This window comes from Erinaceus europaeus, chromosome 17 (assembly GCF_950295315.1).
Source record: "Erinaceus europaeus chromosome 17, mEriEur2.1, whole genome shotgun sequence".
NCBI classification, from domain to species: Eukaryota; Metazoa; Chordata; class Mammalia; order Eulipotyphla; family Erinaceidae; genus Erinaceus; species Erinaceus europaeus.
In genome coordinates, this window is record NC_080178.1 from 75385182 (window position 1) to 75404150 (window position 18969).

General features: G+C 37.0%; 1 protein-coding gene across 15 annotated transcripts in view; it reads left to right on the top strand.

Annotated features, from left to right (window-relative positions):
* Positions 1-18969, top strand: part of SOX6 (SRY-box transcription factor 6) — a 586459-nt gene that overhangs the window by 392165 nt on the left and 175325 nt on the right. For all 15 annotated transcript variants that reach the window (XM_060177099.1, XM_060177100.1, XM_060177097.1 and 12 more), the window contains 2 exons: positions 8648-8820; positions 12100-12168. In XM_060177099.1, coding sequence (XP_060033082.1) covers positions 8648-8820; positions 12100-12168 — 242 coding nt within the window. The remainder of the gene's footprint in view (positions 1-8647; positions 8821-12099; positions 12169-18969) is intronic.

An 18969-nucleotide genomic window follows, 5' to 3' on the forward strand; every position in this document is an offset into this window, starting at 1 on the left:
GTCCCTATCCAATAATAAATAAATATAAATATATTAAAGAACAAAAGTTCAATTTACTGGCCACTTTGGTAGTCTCATTTCCTAGTGAAGCTTTTTTAACTTAATATTTTGTAATCACATCTTCCTGAGAAGTTTTCTTATCCCTAAATCTTCAAAAAGATTGAAACTCTAGGTGTTTAGAGGATTGGCCCTAGGTTTAGACATTCCCTGTGTATTCTATTCACAAGTCTGAGGTAAAGGAAGGTGCCTTTTCCATAGACTCTAGATTTCTTTAGTTTGGGAATTAAAATCCAACTGAGTATTATGTGGCTTGGCCATGTGTTTTTAGAGCTTCACCTTTGAAGCTTGCTCACTTTGAAATGAAGATAACAGTATGATTTTTTTTTTGGGGTGGGGGGGTGGGGATTGCAACTGACAACATAGGAAATTTTAAGCCATTGCTGTGTTAAATGAGTTTTATTTTTCTTAATTTTCCCTTTCCTATTTCCCAACTCTGATGGAACATCCAGGTGAAAAACCAATCCCATATTACTTCGTGGTACTGTTAGACAAGTCATTTTACTACCCTCCTCCAAGACCAAAGAACTGTGCCTTTCTTTTCTTCTCCTCTCTTCATTTCTGTCTCCCCCTTCCTTCCTCCCTCTCTTTCTCCCTCTCTCTCTCTTATCTTAGTGCACCTTACCATTGGCTTCTTGTGGTCCAAGCAATCAAACTTGAGACCTCTGTGCTTCAGACATCATCACTATGCTATCTCCCAGGCTCTGAATTCTATGTTTCTGAAATGTCAGATATTACTATGTCCAATATGTAAATTGTAGAAGTGTAGTCACTGATCAGGTGATATCTATAGAGGACAGTAGTGTATAGACTGCCTGTTTTATGTTGAAAGGGAGATGTTTCAGGACACCTTCATTTCCGGATCCCCAAAGGGTAGGCTAATAAAGCACAGTGGGCTAGAAGTCCAGCTGTGAGACTGGGAGACTCATGGCAGAATTCCATGGATTGTTCTTGCTCTGTTGGGGAATCTGTGACATGAATAGACCTCCGTTGATCCAAGAATAGGCTTCGGAAGTGGAGAAGCTAGCTGCAGTAATAGGCAGGAGAGTCTGCTATTCATTTAAGGAGGAATCCTTCGATATCCTTGCCTTACTTGTATCAACACACAGGAGACACTTTAAAGGAGACCTGTTTACATTTTTAAGACTAAAATTCTCATTCATTCTGTGACCCCCCCCCAAAAAAAAAAAAACAAAACAGCCTGGACCTCAATCCCTGAGCCACACTTCCTGTGTAGTGATCTCTATGCAATTCCCAAAAGCACAATTGCTGCATTTATTAAACTTTTTATTTACTAAGGAGTGGACAGTAGCATATGGGAGCAATGACAATAGCTGACTGATGAGAAAACAAAGAAATTCCAGTATTTTGCTGTCTTGAGAAAAAAAAAGTCTTTCAGAATTTAGTCATATTGGTTCAGCTGTTGTAACTGAAGACTGATAAGATAATAGAGGTCTTTGTGGTGGTTTTGTACTGAAATCCTTTATCTTTATGATGCACTGGGGCCCTTTAGAGTGGGAAGCTTTCAAAACTGCTGCTGGATTCAGACCTCAAATTAGCTGCTGTTACACTGGGACAGAGCTTCCTTTCTCAGGCAGTCACCACAAAGTCACTTTTATCAGGGGACCTTCTGAGAGATTGTTAGTTTCATCAGTTTACCCTGTTTATTTCTTTGTTGACTTTTTGCTGCCCTATTTTGTGACATTTAAAAGAAGACTATATATCTATCTTATGTGGCTCCTGCTAAAGGATAGACTGAGTTTATGAAGGGACATCACAGCCCATTTGAGATGTGAGGAGGCTGCAGCTTCACAGGCTACCTGTGGGCAGAAAAGATTCAACGCAGCTTTCTTTTGGGATGAGTATTGTGCTTTCATTTTGTTCACAATGTCCATTTTAAAAAATGAAAACTGACCAGGACATTGACTCTTAAAGCTTTTCTTTTTAACTTAATATAAAATCTTTCCAGATTGTTGGTTGAGTTCCTTGATTATATTGCTTTGGAGTCACTGTGAAGTACTGTAATCTTTCCAGTATTGTGAAAAAAAAAGTACATCTTCACAGTACTTCACACCAGTGTCACTTCCAGCCCACTCTACCAGTCCAAATGCAGATACTTTTAGCTAGTCAGGCTTTTATAGTTTCATTGTTAAGTTCTGTAACATTTATTAGATTAGATTGCAGTCCATGTCGAAGAGATGTTAGACTGAAGTTTTATTTTAAATTTTCTAAGACACATTTTTAGATAATGTCATTTGTTGATAGTAGTTTTATTTGGCTTGAAAAATATAGTGTTTTAACATCATGCTTTTCATTAGTAAAATTGAATATAGCCTCCTTCTCTTTTTACCTTCCTGGCTTTTCTCTGTTCCTCTCATTGACTCTTTCTCCACTTATTTCTGAGTGTCATAATAGAAAAAAAAAATCGCCTTATGAAAGTGCTGCAGTTTGCACTTTCAAGTGACAACTACAGAGTGACTCATTTAAAATCTTAAATCATAAAGGTATGGCTTTGTTGTAAAAGAGGTTAAGTCCACCTCTGTTTAGCAGAGTGCTTTGCAGATGCCTGCCTTGTTTAGTTGTGAGTTTTTAGTGGCTTCCTAATGTCTAGTCTTATTTCCAGTACCACTGGTGACAATATCTACATCATGTGGCAAAACAGAGTAACAAACTGCCACATTGCTTTTGCGAGTTCATGGGGGATTGGGGGAGGAGCGTGAATCTGATCGGAATAATTTTCAAACTTTTTTTTTTCAGTCAGGAAGGAAACTGATCCTAATTATTTTATTATTTTATTTAAATTCTTGTCTATTTTGAGTGTTTCCATTGACTTTTGTCCCATGACAGGTATTCATAGTTTGTGAAGTTTAAAAAATAGTGTATTGTTTTTTTTTTCAAGTTTTTCAGAGTATAGTCAAAAAAGGGAAAAGGGCTGATTTTGAAATTGTTACAGTGAGTGATGGTGTTTAAAAACTTTTGCTATAGGGCCAGGTGGTGGTGCACCTGACTGAGCACACATGTTACAGTGTGCAAGGATGCAAGGACCCGGGTTCAAGCCGTGTAGGGGGAAAGCTTCACGAGTGGTGAAGTAGGGCTGCAGGTTTCTCTCTGTCTCTCTCCCTCTCTATCTCCCCCTTCTCTCAATTTCTGTCTGTCTCTCTCCAATAAGTAAAGATAATTTTAAAAAGCATAAAAAATAAATAAAAACTTTTGATAAAGGGAACTGCTGCTGTATTTACATTTTGAAAAGTGTTTCTTTATTTACACACTATTGACTTCCTATTGAGACTCAAAATTTTAAGTACAACTGGTAAAGAATTCAATGGATCAAACTCAGTAAATTTGAAGTCACTAGAATAAAGGCCCCTAAGAAAAAAAAATGTGTCAATTTTAAAGGTCTTTCCTAACTGAAGACCATTTTGTGATAGAGCCAAAGGTTAATAAAATCAGTAGTGAATGTAGCAATTTTACAGATAAGCTATTCACAACAAGTGTAGTTACTTGAATAAAAAGCTAATTCAGTTCTAAAATGCCACATGCAGTAGCAGTGAATAGCTGCTTTTAGGTGCTTTCTGGAGGAGGATAAAATACAGAATCACGGCACTCTTCTCTTCCAGCGTCCCTGGCTGCCTGTAAATTGCTGTGAATGGGGCTGTGGGCTGACAGGCTCTATTAAGACAAACTGCCTTTCTCATCGGAGAGATAAAATAAATCAGGTGTTTAGTCAAATTAAAATACTTCAGCTGGAGCAGGCCCTGGGGAGCACTGATCCACCTGACTAATCTGAGAGAAACTCAAGACATATGTGGTTTGGGGATAAAGACGACCCCTTGGAAAAAAAAAAAAAAACCCTGCTGCACTGTCTTTGGAGTTGAAGAAGAGAAACAGTTTATAGCAGGGTGTCAGGCACACACCGTGTGTGATATGGATCAAAGCAGGCACACTGGTTTGTAGAGAGGTTGTGTACAGGCACTTTCTCGCTGCTTCCCTCTTTGTGGCTTGTGAAACTACTTCTGTTTTTGTAGGGGACCAACTATTTTCTGGCAGTGCGTCTTAGCGAATCATTTTAAGATAACCTGAAGAATGGAAACAAGAGATGATGTTTGGCAGCTACTGATGACCTCTACTGGCCTGGGCAGATCCTTGGGCTCTGATCTACTTTCCTCCCAGTCAATTTGATCATCCTTCAAGTCATAATTTAACAGAAGACTGTCTCTCAAAGTTGAGCTCCCTTGGAAGAGCATTCGAAATGGGCTTTTGTAGTCCCTAACATAGCCTGAAAGCATTTAGGTTGCCTGGCTAGGTCCCATAAGTTACGGCCTTTTTTCCACAGCTCTTGCTATTGTAGTTCCTTTGTTGTGGTAAACTTTATGTTCAGTTAAACTGGCCTTTATTTATTTATTTATTTATTTAATGAATTAACTTGTACTTACAGGCTGCTTGGTCAGTGTGATTCAAAGTTAGTGCTATTTTTATTTCAATATCACAGACATTTGCTGTTAATTATAACAGGAAAAAAACCCAATACACATGCTTGAAATACCTGGGTATAAACCATCCTATATGAATGCACACAGAGAGTACAGAATAGAATACTGAACCTTTACACTCAGACACAAAGCAGCCTCATTTTTAAAAAAAAGATTTTATTTATTTTACTAATGAGAAAGATAGGAGGAGAGAGAGAAAGAGCCAGACATCACTCTAGTACATATGCTGCTGGGGGTTGAACTCAGGGCCTCATGCTTGAGAGTCTAGTTCCTTAACCACTGTACCACCTCCTGGACCACAGCAGCCTCCTTTTTAAAGATACTGTAATGTACTATATAGTGTAAATTGATTTACCCTTAATTTCATACTTCAAGAGACTAATAATTCTGTGTGTGTGTATGTGTGTGTGTGTGTGTGTGTGTGTGTGTGTGTGTAATTCATTTGTGGACTTACTCCCTCAGAGAAGAATAGAGCTATCTATACATTTATAGCTATACTTATAGGTCAATCTGTTAATATCTAATTTCCCACAGTGCTTAGTATTCATCATCCTACTATATTTCCCTTCAACCACATTTGTTAAGCTAGCCATATCTATTCCAAATATATATCCACTCCTCAAAGTTATGAGAAATAATAGAAGTCTTATGAGGCCTAAATCCTCAATTTAAAATGACAGTCTCTCACTTATTTTACTCTTGGATATGACAAACTTATTTAGATGACAATGAATTTCACAGTCAAATAATTTGAATTTTATATTGAACAGCAGACAGTAATGCAGTTAAATGCTCTGTGCATTTGACCCACTTCCGCATGTCTACTAGCATTCGAAGCACCAATGCAGTTGAGCATCTGCTGGCTTCATCTTGAAGAGAAGAACTCAACTATGTTTCCCTCACCTTCTCTGTTCACTTATGCAGAGAGTAAAGGAGAATACATTGAATAACGTTGAAAAGGCATTGTTTAGGCTGAAAGAAAATTAAATTTCAGTGTCGAGCATTAGTGCACCTGGTAGAGTGTACATGTTAACAGTGTACAAGGACCTTGGTTCAGGCCCCGGATTCCCAGCTGTAGGGAAAAATGCATCACCAGTGGTGGAACAGTGTTACAGGCCTCTTTCTTTCTCCTTCTCCATTTCCCTACTCTCTCTTAGTTTCTTTCTGTCTCTATCCCCCCAAAAGTGAATTAATAGAAGAAATTTGTAATAAAGAAAAGAATTTTTCTAGCCTAAGTTATTTACTCATTTAAATTTATTTATAAAATAAAAATATTGACAAGACCATAGGATAAGAGGGGTACAATTCCACACAGTTCTCACCACCAGAGTTCTGTATCCCAACTCCTCCCTTGAAAACTTCCCTGGGGTGCAGAAGGTAGAAGGTCTGGCTTCTGTTAATTGCTTCTCCACTGAACATGAACACTGGACATAATCCCAGCCTGACCTTATCTTTCCCTAGTGGGGCAGGGCTCTAGAGAGGTGGGGTTCCAGGACACATTGGTGATATTTCTATAAAGCAATGATAAATCACCAATTAAAAAAAAAAGCGTAAGTTAGTCAGTCAGCCTAGAGGAGTGAAACCCTGGCAACGATGAAAACAAAACACAACAAAAATCTACCATCTCTCAACTTCTGGATAACAGTGAAGCACCTTTTATCCCCAACCCTCCAGAGTCTTTGCCTATGTTGCGTTTTTCTTCTAAAAAGATCCTTGACTATCCTCCCCCTCTTTGCTGAGCTGACTCCTATTTATCTACCTGTTAATATATCACTTTTTTCTGGCATACACTTCCTAAACTTGGGTCTTACAAACCTGGTTAAACCTTCTCTCAAATGCCTGTCTCACTTATAACTTCTATTTAGTTGTAGCTTACATCTGAATAAAATCACTTGGTGATAGTGTGTCCCCTCACTTGGGAATGCAAACCGCATGAGAGTAAGAGATTGTGTCCACTTTTTCTTGTTATGATATCGGTATTCTTACTTCTTGATATGCTACCTGACACATAGTTGCCACTCAGGCAATATTTCTAGTTAAAAATTAAAGGAAATAAATAATCATACACCTCTTGTTTTCACCTTTTTTTACTATGCTACTGACACACATTGTTTGGACTTACTATAATTTGGAAGAGATTTTTTTTTACGATCTCTGGGAAACTTTTGTATTTTAGTGATTTTGGGTAAAGAAGTTCTTTCTTTATGAAGCTGAAAATCCTACAGCTGAAATGAAAATTTTATCTGTAAAGAGCAGTTGCTGTAACCAGAAGATTAACTTATTATCTCTCATAAAGTATTTCCTTTATTATTGGAATAGTGTGTGTGTGTGTGTGTGTGTGTGTGTGTGTGTGTGTGTGAGAGAGAGAGAGAGAGAGAGAGAGAGAGGTCACAGCACCACAGCTCCCTTCAGTGTTGGACTTGAACTTGGATCTCACACAGCAGAGCAGCACACTATCCAAGTGACCTAGTGGCATAAATGATCGACATCATCTTGCTCTTTTGTTTTAAAAATATTTTTGTTTTTAAGGCCAACTTTCACCCGAGTGAATGTTTAGACATATAGGACAGTGGCAGTTAGTCATTCATTCATTCAGATTTTATTAAGGTTGAGTTGGCATTGAGAATTTCATTGCTCTCTGAGTCTCAGTTTACCTTATAAGAATCGATCACATAAAAGCCACTAGCAGGCTTTCTTTCTCGTGATCACTTTTAATTTAAATATTGTCTGTTTCTAAGATTTCCCCAGGTTCTTTTTTAGTAGGAATAAAGGGGGTTTCACAAGGAGGTTGAAAAATCTCCTTTACCACAAACACAAAATTGGCACCCTGTCCGCTTTGACAGCTGGTAGCATCTTTCTGAAAAGCTTTCAAATCAGAGATTTGAATTTTTTTTTTTCTTCATAATGAAACCTGTATAGTTCAAATCCAGTGGGTTGGATTTCTTTTCTTCCACTGCAGTAAAATGCTCTGACTCAGATTCACAAAAGATTCACAAAAGGATTCTGTACTTTTACTTAGGAAAGCAGAGCGATTTACCCATAAAAAGACGCGAGTGCTTGCTATTAGTGCACATACCTTCAGTGTTCTGCAACGTCACACCCATTAGACAGCACAGCCTTGTGCAAACCTTTCCCACCTCAGATGCGTCTTTTCCCTTGGAAGAATGACAAAGGGGTGACAGCCCCCAAGAGCATTGTTGCCTTCAAGGTTAGATCTGGGAGCTTTAACTTGATCCTTTCATGGGAGAAAAAAAAAAAAAAGAAAAAGACACCCCCCTCCCCTTTTTAACCTGAGTCACAGCTGTTTATTTTTCTCTCTGTAGAACTTGTTCCATGGCCAAAAGAGTGAGCCTGGACGCCTGAGATCTGGAGACAGATCTTTGCACCACAGACAATGTTAAGAGGGCAGTGGTCAAAAAATTTTTTAAATAACAATGATGTGTATTAGGTCCTGTATTAACCACTAAGGTTGGAGTCGATGATAGATTATTAATGGAACCCAGAGTTTCTAATCTTTGGTACTGTCATAGATTTTCTGGTTTGACCAAATAAATACTCTGTAGGAGAGAATGGAGTAGCTAGTTCTGTTTTTTATATCGTTCTTTTAAGGAGTGAGTGAGGAGGCAGGGAGCCAGGTGGTGGCACACCTGGTTAAGTGCACACACTATAGTGCACAAGGACCTGGGTTCAAGCCCCTGATCCCCACCTGCAGGGAGAAAGCTTCACAAGTGGTTAAGCAGGGCTGCAGGTGTCTCTCTGTCTCTCTTCCACTCTATTGCCCCCTCCCCTCTCAATTTCTTTCTGTCTCTATCTAATTGTAAATCATTTAAAAAAAAAAAGGGGAGTGAGAATGAAGAGTGAGAATGTTGTTGTTGACAATACTCTTTCCTGACAGGGGCAACCAGTACTCATTGTTCACTCCATTGCTATAACTACTCTAGAGTGCTCCTGTACTCACAATGACCAACCTCTAATTATTGTCTTACATCTTCCAGTTGTCTTAAGGTGGTCTCTTTAGAAATCTCCCCTCCCTCCTACCCTTCTCCTTCATTCTTCAGACTTTTCTCAAACTTGTGAGATATTGTCTCGCTTCCTCCTAGGTACACCTGAGAGTCTGGCAGAAAAAGAACGGCAGCTCTCTACGATGATTACCCAGCTGATCAGTTTACGAGAGCAACTCCTGGCAGCGCACGATGAACAGAAAAAACTGGCAGCCTCACAGATTGAGAAACAACGGCAGCAAATGGACCTTGCGCGCCAACAGCAAGAACAGGTGAGCTCTGCAAAGGAGCTGAGTAGCAAGAGACGTGGAATGTGTCAGACTCGGCCAATAATCAGACTGATTGGTTTATTTGTCATAAGTGCCTCTAAAAGAGAGGGAGAGAGAGAGAGAGAGAGGAGCCGTCCATCATGGGTCTTCAAGAATTCCGAGAAGGATATATGAAGGGTAAGGAAAGGCATCTGAACAATGGGGCAAACCAACAATAAGACCATTGCTCCAGAACATTTGACTTTTATTAATTAACTGGGAAAACCTATTCACGAAGGCATCACGTGTATTCCCAGTGAGGTTACCCATGAGCAAATCACTACTCTCTGGGAGTTCTGCTTCTTTTCCAGAAAAGCTCTGAGGACTTTGCAGCTCACTAACTCAGTGTTGTCCTCTGAGTTTACTGTTTAGAGTAGCCATCCCTGTTTGCCTTGAGTAATCCTGGTTAACATCTCATTTTCAGAATAATTATTGGTAACCTCCTACTACTTACAGATGTTGTCCAGGTTTGGATGATTAAACTATGCAGTATGCTATTTATAGCACAGGTCCCAACTAATTAGCCCCAGATTCATCAGAATTTGACTTCATTGATTCAGAAGTGAGGAAGAAGAAAAATGGCCAAATTTAACTTAGGAAAAAACAGATATCTTTCTGAAACATATTTCCGATCTCATAAGAGCATATTAGCCTAACAACAATGTTTCTACAGAGTAGTTCCTGACGCTTAGATCCGACAGACCCAAATTAATGTGCAGTTTTTAAGATTCTGACATTATTACTGGAATTATCTTTTCAGTTAAATATATTTTATAGGGGTATATAGAGCAATATATGCTCTGTTGATTTTAATGAGTTGTGACGTCTGTTATTTTATATGCTTGAATATTTGCTCACATGCACGAATATGGATTCAGCCCCTAATGGAAAATAACATAAAAGAATACTGTAAAAAATCAGAAGTTAGAATGTCATTTAGCCATCCAGAGATGACACAGTAATTAACTATTGACACTTGTGAATAAGCTAGCACAAATTAATCTTGACACATTTGCAGACGAGTGATATCTTACAGTGAACACTTTGTAATTATATTTCAAAATGAAAATTAAATGACACTTAAAACTAGGTTGTCATGCTCAATGAAGCGAGCATGTAGTTCAACCGATTGGCAAATAAAATTCAGAATTTGAGCCACATGGTGCTTATGTACCACACTTCACTGTGTCAGACCTGTGCGTCGAGAGTGGATGATAGTAATTGCACTGTGGTGTGTTGAAGCACTTTATCATTTAGGAGGGACCATCAATATTAGATGCCGAGTGGTGTTTCACTGGCTTGCTAAGAGGAAATAAATAGAGGATCCAGCAACTAGACCTAGAGCTGCAAAGTGGGCTGTCCAATTCTTCTTTGAGTGGTAACAGGCACAGTAGGCCTTTGCAACCTGACCAGGGTTTCTGTTCTGCTTATAAACCTTTGTGGGGAAGAGCAATCTCCCTGCTCTAACTGTTGCCTACATTAAGAACACCTTTGTCATGACGTCCTTCTAGTAGGAGCCAGAAAGCAACTTTGGGGAACCGCTATTTTTGTCTTCTGCTGTTCAATAAAGTGTGATGTGGCTGCTTTGCTTGCTATGCTGGAGGCTAAAGCATTGGAGCCCAGGCAAACAAAACCCCCTGAGGAACTATGCTGGGGGGGGGGTGTTGACGCACAGGCATGTCTACTTCCAACACCGTACCTTCTATTAGAATGTTAACGTGTAGAGATGGAAGGAATAGGAGTTAAAAATGGCCAACTCTTGCCTTTAGGGAGGAGGGGCACTAAGTCAACTTCCTTCTAGTGTTCTCTGGCCACTTTCTCTCTGACTTCCTAGGTTGCTAGAAAGTGTGTTCTCACAAAGGGTCATTGCCCTAGGCTTCAAGCTGGAGCAGTTCTTGAGTAAATAACTAGCCTGATGCTTCATAGTAAGGGCCATTATCCTAGAGAAGTTATTTGTTCTGCTGAGGGGAATGTTCCATCAGAAGTTGAACTTGCTTTCTGAAGTTAATCTTTCTTTCTTTCTTTAAAAAAGAAATTATATATCTGGTGTGTTGCATCAAAGTAAAGGACCCTGGGGTGGGGGTTGGTGGGTGTTCAGGTCCTAGAATATGAGGGTGGAAGAGAACCTAAGTAGGGGTTAAAATGTTATGCAGAAAACCGAGAAATGTCTACTACATTTTACTCTCATCTGTAGACCACTAATCCTCTCAATAAAGAAAAAAGAAATTATGTATATAATCTCTCTCAGTTTTCAGTTCTGAGTACTTTGGTGTTAGGAATCAAAACTAGGACCTCTTCTAGTCTTGTGGGCAATCACTATAATCTCTGATCTCACTTAATTTTCTTTCTTTCTGTTTTTGGATAGAGACAGAAAGACAAGAGAGACTGAGAGGCAGAGATAAAGATGCAAGAGACCACAGCATGAAAACTGTGAAGGATCAGTGCTTTGGGGGTGGGGGGTTGGGGCCTGGCCTTGAACTTGGGTCCCATGTATTGCAAAGCAGCACACTATTCAAGTGAGCCATGTCACTGGCTCTTAATATTAAAATTAAATAAATTATTAAACTTAAACTTTTTACTAAACTTAACAATCCAACAGATGATATGTTAGGTTGTTAAGTTTCATTGATGGATAAAGCAAAGAAATATAAAACTGAAGGAGGATCTTGTAAACTAATACATTAATGAATATTAAAATTTGTTTGTTTCAAAAGCATTTCATTGTTAACAGATGAAAGATATTTTACTTCTTCTGTTTGCTTTGCTCTCTCTTGATCGTGTTTGTGTCATCAGTTCAAAAAAGTTTACATTTAAAAATGTTTCACCAAAATGTACTTCATGATAAGTAGTAGAAAAATCTCTCCTGTCTTAAATGTTTTGATTCTTATATTTAAAATTAAGATTGTTAAGAGAAATGTAACCAGAGCTTTCATGTCTTTATTTGCCAAGAATCAGATTTTGAAATTCTCATTCTCTCCAGATGGTCTGGGTAGATTAGACAGACTGCTAAGAAGTGTAACAAAATGGGTAGTTTTCACTTAGAGATAAAGATTTTGGGGGTATGGAGAGCTGGGACCACCTTTCTCCTTTTCTCCATCTTTGGGATTCTGTCGCTCAGTTCCCAGGAACCCATTCACAGAGAGTTTCAGTAAAACATTCTCGTAATGCCAGGAGAAGTAGCTGAAAGTGATTGCAAAGGTGTAAGCAGTTCACTGTAACTGAACGAAACTTTATTTCTGATAGATTGCAAGACAGCAGCAGCAACTTCTGCAACAGCAGCACAAAATTAATCTCCTGCAGCAACAGATCCAGGTCAGTGTATTTTATTACTCTCCTCTGGCTTTCCTTAGGTACTTTACTTCTTGAAAATGAATTTAAATACATACATCCACCCTGTGTTCTGAATATCGCCAATAAGGCTGTTATTCAAGAATGTTTGTACAATTGTATATGTGAATGTAGGTGGTGGTGGTCTAGGCCTTCTTTTCTTTCTTTCTTTCTTTTTTAAATCTTTTTTTTATTATCTTTATTTATTTATTGGATAGAGACAGCCAGAAATTGAGAGGAAAGGGGGAGAGAGAGAGGGAGAGAGACAGAGAGATACCTGCAGTTCTGCTTCACCACTTGCAAAGCCTTCCCCCTGCAGGTAGGGACCAGGGGCTTGAACCTGGATCCTTGCACACTGTATAACATGTGCCCTCACCCAGGTGCGCCACCACCTGGCCCCTAGGCCTTCTTTTCTGATGAGACACCTAAGTGGAACAAACCTGTTATTTATCTAGCACCACCCAGTGGAAACTTAATGGTTTCCAAGGTTGTATATCCATGATTTATTGTTATTATTATTGTTATTATTGCCACAAAGCACTTTCAGTTCTGTGCTTTACCACCTAATAGCATCATTGGGAGAAACTTTCTTTCATTTGCTTGTTAAGACTGACTCACCCAGTTACCAGAAGACTACTATGATCTCAGAAAACAGTGCTACTAATTTGTTCTTTAAAAAAAAAATGTTAACAGTATTTCCTCTGGGCGTTTAAGGAAATATAAAGATTAATGAATAATCGTATGTCTTCAAGAAACTTAGCATCTAAAAAAGATGAAACACATGTTTCTAAATAATGATAAAAATATTAGAAATTCACTCTTTTTCTTACAAAGTACTATATTATATAGATCATAATAGCAATGGCCTGGGAAGAGATTCTGATTTCTTTTATTTCATTAAGACAATTCATTGAACCAATAGCAGTTTGAGATAAGAGAAGTGATGTCCAGTTTACTAGTAAATTGATTTTTTTTTGAGTAGGGACATAAATGAGCAATTTCTAGAAACCTACAGACAAGTGAACTAGTTTTCTGAACATTCATTCTCAGGAATACTGGTCTTACCTTTATATAACCCACCACAGGCTCAGAGCCTACTTTGGTTTCTATGGATATTTCCTAATTACTGAGCTCTGTGATTCAGCCCAGTTGGGGCAATCTATTTTGAATTAGATCATTCCTCTCCTTGAGGTTAATATTACACCTTCCTGTATTTAAAAAAAAAACAAATCATTCTCATTAAGTTGTAGTTTACCCATATCTGCTTCATTGATAGAAACCAGTGACTTTGACTTAGAAGCTTACTTCCCTTTGTTAATGATGCCTAGTGTTTTAAGTGTGGTGGTCACTGCGTTTAAAATACTGACACTCATTTGGTGCCTAAGTACCTTTACCTAACTTGGTCCATCCACCTTCAATAGGAGGGTTTTTATTTTCTTCTAATAGTAATCTCTACTAAACATTTCATGTGAAAGTATAAGAAAGTTAAAAGTGGGAACAGGGCGGTAGCACTGCGGGTTAAATGCACATAGTGCAAAGCGCAAGGGAAGACCGGCATAAGGATCCCAGTTCCAGGCCCCAGCTCCCCACCTGCAGGGGAGTCGCTTCACAACCAGTGAAGCAGGTCTGCAGGTGTCTGTCTTTCTCTCCCCCTCTCTGTCTTCCCCTCCTCTCTCCATTTCTCTCTGTCCTATCCAATAATGACGACATCAACAACAACAACAATAATAATAACTACAACAATAAAAAACAACAAAGGCAACAAAAGGGAATAAATAAATAAATAAGTAAGTAAATATGTTTTAAAAAGAAAGTTAAAAGTAACTTTACTTATCTTGTCAATGGATAAAATCTAGTCTAGAGAATTAAATTAATTTTCCATTCATGAGGCCAGTATTTTACATTTACCCTTCAGCGTATCTTGATAAAAAAATTGCAGTGTGTGTGTGTAAAAATATTAAACATATAGAAAGATTTATAACATCATACCTCCTAGTGACAACAAGAGCTTTCCAGTAGGAGGCTTTAACAGTATTTTTTTTGTTTTTGTTTTTTGGTTTTTTTTGCTAGTTTGTTTTCTGGTTCTTATATATCCCTGAAGTTCTAATTTTATATTCTGCACTCAAGTCTTATGTTTTAGAATAAAAAATTCAAATATAGAGATGAATTATTTCTGGCATTTATGACAGTCTGATTTCACAATTAAATCTTGGGATAGTCTCTCATCTTGCTATTTCTTTTATGATTCATACTGAGACCCTTAATTAACTAACTGTCCAGGTATTTCCTTGTTCTGTCCTTATTAGAATTTTCAGCATGTCTCTAACCGGTAAGGTCAAGACTTGTAGCCTGTGACTTCCTACATTTCTCTCTAAAGTCTTCTCTAAGAACTCAGTAGGTATTAAATAACCTGAACACTTAGTTCTCTTGGCTTCTCCCAGTTAGAAAGAAGAATGAAAGAATGTCCTTAAGTTACTTGCTTATTTTGGTCACATATTCTTAGTGTTTTTATAAGATTTATGTTGACTCTATACATATGGTGAATATATCTACTTCCTAGTCCAAAGTTGTCTGTACTCATTGGCTTTTTTAACTGATGTTTGTCTGTGGTTCTCAGGATCTTTGAATAGCAACTAAACTAAACTAAACTAAACTAAACTAGGATGAATAGCAACTAAAGCAACTCAGAGTATTTTTATGAAATATTATTAGTATTCATTGATTACATATAAATTTATAGTTGTAATTTAGCTACATGAAATTGATGTCTCCTTCAGCAAACTAAAGAAGACACAATTAAAATATAACCAGAATAGTTTAGAATTTTTTTAATTTCAAATTTAATTATTTCTAAACTTCTGGATATTTTTCATTATTTATCTTTTCAAATTGCAGCTGATCAAGCACCTGACCATAGCAGTATAAATTATATAATCACAAAGTGATTCTCAGCTATGGTCATTTAGATATATAAGATCTTTCTTAATGACAATTTATATTTTATAAAATAAAATGAAGAAATGACCTTTTTTATGATTTATTCTATCTTGAGCTACTGCTACTTACTCAGTTTCAATTTCATATCGTGCCCAGATTTATCTTATCAGTTTGAGACCATTTAAAGAATTTTCCAAATGCTAAAAAATACTTCTTACAAAAATAATTTATCTCTGGCATAAAATTTCATGTTTCTGAATATTTAAGGCAAATATTTTAAATAAAATATTAAATATGTAATACAGTATTCAAAAGTCTGATATTCAAACATGTAAGTTCTTTTTTGGAAATGGAATGGCTTGAGGGTATTTTCAATTTTTTTTTTTTAATTTAATGAGAGAGATACAAAGAGAAAGATACAGAGAGAGAGAGCAAGAGTGAGAGAGACAAAGAGGCCAAAGCACGCAGAGAACCACTTAGCTCTTGCTTATAATTCTGGGGACTGAACTTAGGATCTCAGAGCATCAGGCATCTTTTGCATAACTATTGTGCTATCTGCCTAGCTCCTATTTTCTTAATGCTTGCAAAAAGCTATAGTCATAATCAGATATAAGGGAAATATTATTTATTGGCCAATTTTAATAAATTTTTAGCAAAATATGAGCCCTAAGAGTTGCTTCAAGCATTTTTCTGGGCCAGGTAGTGGTTCACCTGGTTGAGTGCACCTATTTCCCCTGCCTACAGTGGGGAAGCTTCACAAGTGGTGAAGCAGGGCTACAGGTGGCTCTTTCTCTCTACATCTCTATCTTCCCATGCCCCTCTCAAGTTCTCTACATTTTTCAAATAAAGTACATAATACATATTCTTTTTAAAAAGACCCACATTTTTTCTAAAAAAGACCCACTATGATGGAAGAAACATTTTCCTTAAATCAAAATTCTCTTCTGCAAACAAATAAATATAGAAAGAACTTGAACTAGTGTGACCTTTTCATTTCTTGAACTTTCTTTTTTTCCTTCCTTCCTTCCTTCCTTCCTTCCTTCCTTTCTTTCTTTCTTTTTTTTTCTTTCATTCTTTCTTTCTTCTTCTCTTTCTCCTTCTTCTTCTCCTTCTTCTTCTTTTTATATTTAAATTTGAGTCCTAGAGCCTATAATAAACATGGATTAAGCCACGGCAATTGCCTATGGACCAGGAGTATCATTCAAGATTGTTCTTGACTTCTTGCTTTGAATGTTGACTTCTAAATGAATATTGATTGATACTTTGGAATTTTAAAGCTGTAATAAAATGAAGAATGTCTAACCTCTCATAACAACAATTCACAAACACGTCAGGCCTTATTATAATGGCCACAAATGAAAACCAGAATGGCCTGCTTAAGTTGAAAAACAGAACTTTATCATTAGCCATCCCGTAGGAAAAGGTATGATTAAGATAGTACTGTAAAAGTTCCTGTGCTCATTTATAACCATTTAAAAAGATATATGTATGCAGTTAACTATAATTTCATTCAACTATTTTTTTTCTTCCTCTGACTACAATTTTAACATTTTTTTTTGAGTTGGAAAATCCTAACTAAACTGTTAAAAGAGATACTTTTAAGATTACATAAGAAACATTGAAGACACATGATGAATGGTTCTGTGAACAACTTTAATATTTATGCTGGGCCAGTTTTCACTATTTAAAAAAATGATAAATTTTTAACTTGTTTTTTACTATTAACAGATTTCTAGATGATTGTTTGCTTAGAGAATCTGATATTTAGGGGGCAGGGTATAGAATCCTTTGATTTATTGCATATTAAGTCATTCCCTTAGAATGGGCCTGAACATAAGTTAGACAATTGATATTTTCAGGACTGACATAACAGTTTTTATCAAGTCTGTTAAAGGTAAACATACTTAGTGATGTTGCTTTTTATGCTGTAATTTCAAAGGACAGATTACTGCTTCAATAATTTTTTCCTCTTTCTCCCAGACATTGAATGATAGTATCTCAGCCAATCATTTGAAGCATTCTATTTATAATAGATAAGTTAAATAATAACATTCATTTTTAATTACTAGCCATCTAAAAGCATATTTATGATATTTTGATCAACTATTAAGTAAAGGTATAATATAAACAAAACAGGAAAGGATCTGTAAGTCTTGATTTCTTGGCCCATCCATATATTTGCTAATCTGACATCATTTGACCTAGTGGACGTTTTTCATCATGGATTCATTTTTTGTGAACCTCACACACTGATTCTTTGGCCTTGATAGCATGGCAATGGGAATATACTTGACATTGGTGTTTCATTGCTAGAATTTACTCTGCTAAAGAATTTAGCTCATCAAAATTTCTCTCTGAGAAACTTACTTTTCCAGACATGAATGGTGTTACCCAGTTATCCACATCTTTTCTGGTCTTAATTTGAGAGATATTCAAGTGTCTTGTATTGATAAAACAGCACTTTTATAAGAATGATCTGGTTGGAGTTTTATCTGGGGGTTTGACCCACTGAGTCAGGGCCAGTGACTTAGTGAATGAATATGAAAAATTTGGGGGGGCATAATTGCGAAACTGGGATTTTTTTTTAGCTTTTTTTATTTAATAGTTATTGAAAATAGTTATTGAATATCTATTGAATTAAAGATTAACATACATTTATTCCTTTCCCTTCTTTCAGACTTTCATTAGATAACAAATTCAATCTGCTGCTCTGCAGATACTGTTTTATCATATTTGAAAACTTTCTGTTTTAAATGTTGTGATACAAGCTGCTTTTTACCTTCCCAAACCCTGTTTGTCTCTTCACTGGAGTTTCGCTCTGCTTGTTTCTCTATTTATTGCCTCTAAGGTTATCAGTGGGGCTTCCAGTGGCATCTTTTTCCTTTTCCTTTTCTTTTTTTTCCCCCTTTGATAGGACACAGAGAGGGAGAAAGAAACACAGTGAGGGAGAAAGAAGTAGAGATAGCTGCAACAATGCTCACGTCTCATGAAGCATCCCCCCTGCAGTTGGGGACTGGGAGCTTGAACCCAAGTCTGTGCATAGTAATGTCTGTGCTCAACTGAGTACCACCAAGAAGAGCAGATGAACTATATTTTAGAGTACTTTCTACTTTGATTATAATGTGCTGCTTGTGACAATCTTGTGCTTTTTGTGTTATGTGCATTTATCACATAGTAGAAAGATGTTAAATGTGTATTATTATCCTTTCTTTCTCTCTGGTAACCAGAAGAAACTTGATTTTGTAAGGAGAAATGATTGTGCTGAGGCATTAGACTATTTTAAGATACAAAGAAATATTCCTTACCCTTTGTTACCTTCAATATGATTAACTGCAGACATTTCAGGTATCTGCTGATCAGAATAAAGGCTACCTTTTTATGGGAGGTAGTTGTCGAAAGATCAAAAATAATTACTTTCTACATTAGCCTTCATGGCCTGTATGACCTGGTTAATTAATTTTTTGCTAGGATAATAATAGTAGATATATACTTGAAGACATACTTCATCATTAAGTATCTAATTGACCTCTAATTTTAAGAGCCAAACTGTATATTTATTGTCTTTTGGTGATGGTAGAGGAGCCCCCAGAAAGACAAGAAAATCAGAACCCTCCAGCTTTACTGAGTCCTTCTTGCTTACCTTGTACACGTTTGTTTATAAGCTGTATTTAGGATAAAACAAAAGCAATTACAGTGCTTCTGTTCTGGCTCTAGCAAAGTATGTGTGGTGTGTGTGGGGGGATTGTGGTTGTCGGTAAAGGCATGACATTTTTTGCATGAAAACATAGAGAGATATGTCATAACTTTTCTGACAACCCAAATACAAGCATTGAGTGTAATTGGATATTT